The following is a 3100-nucleotide window of genomic DNA, read 5'->3' on the forward strand; positions in this document are numbered from 1 at the left end:
AATATCAAAGTTGTTTTTACATTGTAGGGCCCATTCACATTCAAAGGTCAACATAAGCCTTAATATCAAAGTTGTTTCTATTAAGGGGTAAACAACTAAGAAAACTTTGATAAAGACTATTACGTCTCTTAGTAGCATCCCTTTCTTACATGTATCAATAACCCGTCATCCACTAGTTAACGATTACATAGATAAGGTAAACTTTCCTTTAAAAATCGATAACCCAGTGATGGAGGTGGCATCCTCCCATCCTTTATATATAATAATAAAAAAGTTGTAAGCTGCTTTACCTTTAAAAATATGCAAGAAGTAACAGTAGCACAAGGTGTGCCAAATACATATTCCGCAGTAAACTGTTTGTTGCATTAAAAAATCAGCTATTTGCCTTAGCTACTATCGAGTAGCTTGGCCAATTCTTTTTTGACCTCCTGTGAAGCCTCGGTTATAAACTCCAGGTCCTCGATGAGGTGGCTGGATATGTCGGCTATCCAGGCATCGCATTGCTCTTGGATTTCAGCTGCCTTGAGGCTGAAGTGGGTGCGAATGACGCTTTCAAACAGGGCGTCCGGTGCACGGAGGGCCGGCAGCATGGAGTAGCAGAGAGTGTTAAGACGTTGAGTCTGCATGTAGTTTTGCGCGGCTTGGTGTGAGCCTGAGGCCGGCTTCACATGTCCTGGCTCGTTGAAGAATGGATCAGCCACAAGCACAAGAGCCTGAATGGAGACAAGCACTTGGAGTATGGTGGATTCCGAGGGCATCCACGACGGTCCACTCCAGGTTCCCAGCAGACTCAAGCACACAAAACCGTTAGCATATAGATTTGGATTGAACCTCACCTTGCCCCCGCCTGTAGTGAGAAAGCGCATTTTGGGGGGTTTCTGTGGGTAGTCTTCATCAAGCATTATATCGAAAAGAAACACGCCGTTCTGATAGGGGGTGCCTTCGGGGCCGATAATCAGAGCCCGCAGCAAATCAGAGCGGTGGTCGTCTATCCTTACGAAGATGGATGAGCCCCACTCTAATGGGAGGGCGGTGTTTAGCTGCATGATCTCCTCAGCAATGGCCCGAGCGCGTTTTTTGTTCAGCGTCCCCTTCCTGTTAACGATGTCCGTCCGGAAATAATGGTTTGGCAGAAGAGACGCCTCACAAAACTGTAAAGGCCACAGAGCCTTCCTATAAGCTTCTACCTGTTCGTTCATCGATGATCCCTCGGAGCTGCTCGATGATGATCCCTCACACAGTGATTTGATTTTATCGTACAGCTCCCGTGACTTATGATTCCAGGCAGCTGGTAAGTGCTCCCATACTTGATCATGGAAATTCCCACCAGCATCTTCGAGCCACTTGTGCTGTGATGTCTTCTCCTCCCACAACCTTATTCTTTTGCGCAGGAGCTCATATGTATCTTTGATATCTGCCACCAGAGCCTTACGCGGTGCACGCTCCATTTTCTCCTCCTCTTCATCCGTGCTGTACTGCTCATATTCAAGCATCTGCTCGCCACGAAGCTGCATGAACTGCTTGTATAGCTTCTCGAAGTCTGCCATCACCGAGCCTGTCGTTTCCCACCTAGATTTTTCCGCCCAACAGTCATGCTTACCTTGTGGGGAGCACAGTAGTGGGAGCAGATCCGAGCTGCCCGACAAGGTCTTCATGAAAGCTAGCAGCTGCCAGTAGAGGTTGCTGCGAGCAGTGACGTCCATGACAGAGTCGTTCCTCACCAACCATTTCAACAACGTGCAAGGCAGCTCATAAGAACACAGCAATGCTACAATGGCAGGCGGTAGGAAGCCCTCATTCTCATTGAACATGCCCACCAGCATACCTTGAAGTTCTTGTAAAGCTTCTTGTGCTTGGATGTCCACGACGGTTTTTGCCTTCGACCGATCAGCTGGGATTTCAGCAAATATAGCATCGAATTGAGGAAAGCTATCATGAATAATCTTCGTATCGCTGTCGCCGTCTTGTTGAATATTATCTTGGATATCAGTCTGTTGATCGAAAGCATCTTGTAACCAGCTGCTCTTCAATTCAACTTTACCGTGATCAGATGCACCGCCAGATATGTTGATTGAGGGCAAGGCACGGTCAGTACGAACTTTAGAGGTGCTTCTGGTGATTCTTCTGTTCCAGTTACACGAGCCCTCAGCTTGAACCTCAGCTTCAATATAAGAGGTATAAGAAGCACAGAGCTTCATGATGGAGCGCGCTATGTCAAAACAATGCTTGAGAGAAGGATTGCATTGGTGGGCGCCGAGATGAGCCGCGGAAGCCTCTGTGAGAAGAAGGTTCTTAAGGCAAGCACCACAGTCCTTGCAAACTAGGCAGCAGCAAGAGGAGCAGAGAAAGAAGGCCGGCGCAAAGTTCAGAGCATCTTTGAGAGCTCTCAGGCAATTGGCCCTCGAGGCGCGGTTGCCTCTTCCGAGCTTCAGGCCATGGCGCTTGAGGAGCCTGCGAAGCGCCCTCCAGGGAAGGGACTCCAGCAGGTGTGGAAGAAGCAACTGCTGAGCTGCTTTACAGTCGGGGCAGCGGCGCAGGACTGGCCGGAGAACCTTTTGGAGCAGCGCCGACGTGAGCCAATCATCGAGGAAGCCTACGATGTTGGCCCCAACGATGAAGCGGAGGTCCTCTCGTCGCAAGGGGCGCGGGCACCCTTCGACCGGGCAGGCCACGGGGCCAGCTATGGCGACATCTGTTTTCGCGTCCGACAGCGGATGCAGAGCGACGAGACTCTGCGCCACAGCAGCGCCCAGGCAGGGCCGGCAGAAGGCGTGGCGGCAGGCAGGCAACTCATATCCGTCGGTTTGCGACATGAATTCGCCTTTGCAGACGCGGCAGACGAGGATTGATTCAGCGAACGCCTCCTTCTGCAGGAGCGGCGCCTCGCCACCCACGAGACCCTGTTCTTCTTCTGGTTCGATCAAACTGGACTCACAGCAAGTGCCGCATGCGACACCATGTTGACCTGCACCATGCGACGGTTTGATCACGGTCGCAACCGTCGTTCGTCTATCGTTCAGCAGCGTGCTCTTTTGGCACGCGTTCTCACCAGTACTATCACCTTGACGGTCATAGCCGTCGTTCTTTCCTTTACAAGGTT

The 3100-nt window shown here is 50.7% G+C and overlaps 1 protein-coding gene across 1 annotated transcript; it reads right to left on the reverse strand.

The window, feature by feature from the left end:
* Positions 1–386: 386 nt before the first annotated feature.
* LOC147610905 (uncharacterized) lies at positions 387–1355 on the reverse strand. The gene has a single exon (XM_086785306.1). It carries the CDS (start codon positions 1197–1199, stop codon positions 387–389), a length of 813 nt encoding a protein of 270 aa, XP_086641432.1. The 5' UTR covers positions 1200–1355.
* Positions 1356–3100: the final 1745 nt, after the last annotated feature.

The sequence above is a fragment of the Cibotium barometz genome, chromosome 48 (assembly GCF_041138505.1).
Source record: "Cibotium barometz isolate CiBa-2024 chromosome 48, ASM4113850v1, whole genome shotgun sequence".
In the NCBI taxonomy this organism is placed as follows: Eukaryota; Viridiplantae; Streptophyta; class Polypodiopsida; order Cyatheales; family Cibotiaceae; genus Cibotium; species Cibotium barometz.

What these genes read in the sequence shown, in the direction of transcription:
- LOC147610905 (XM_086785306.1), bottom strand. Translation starts at nt 1,199, where the DNA reads ATGAACGAACAGGTAGAAGCTTATAGGAAGGCTCTGTGGCCTTTACAG.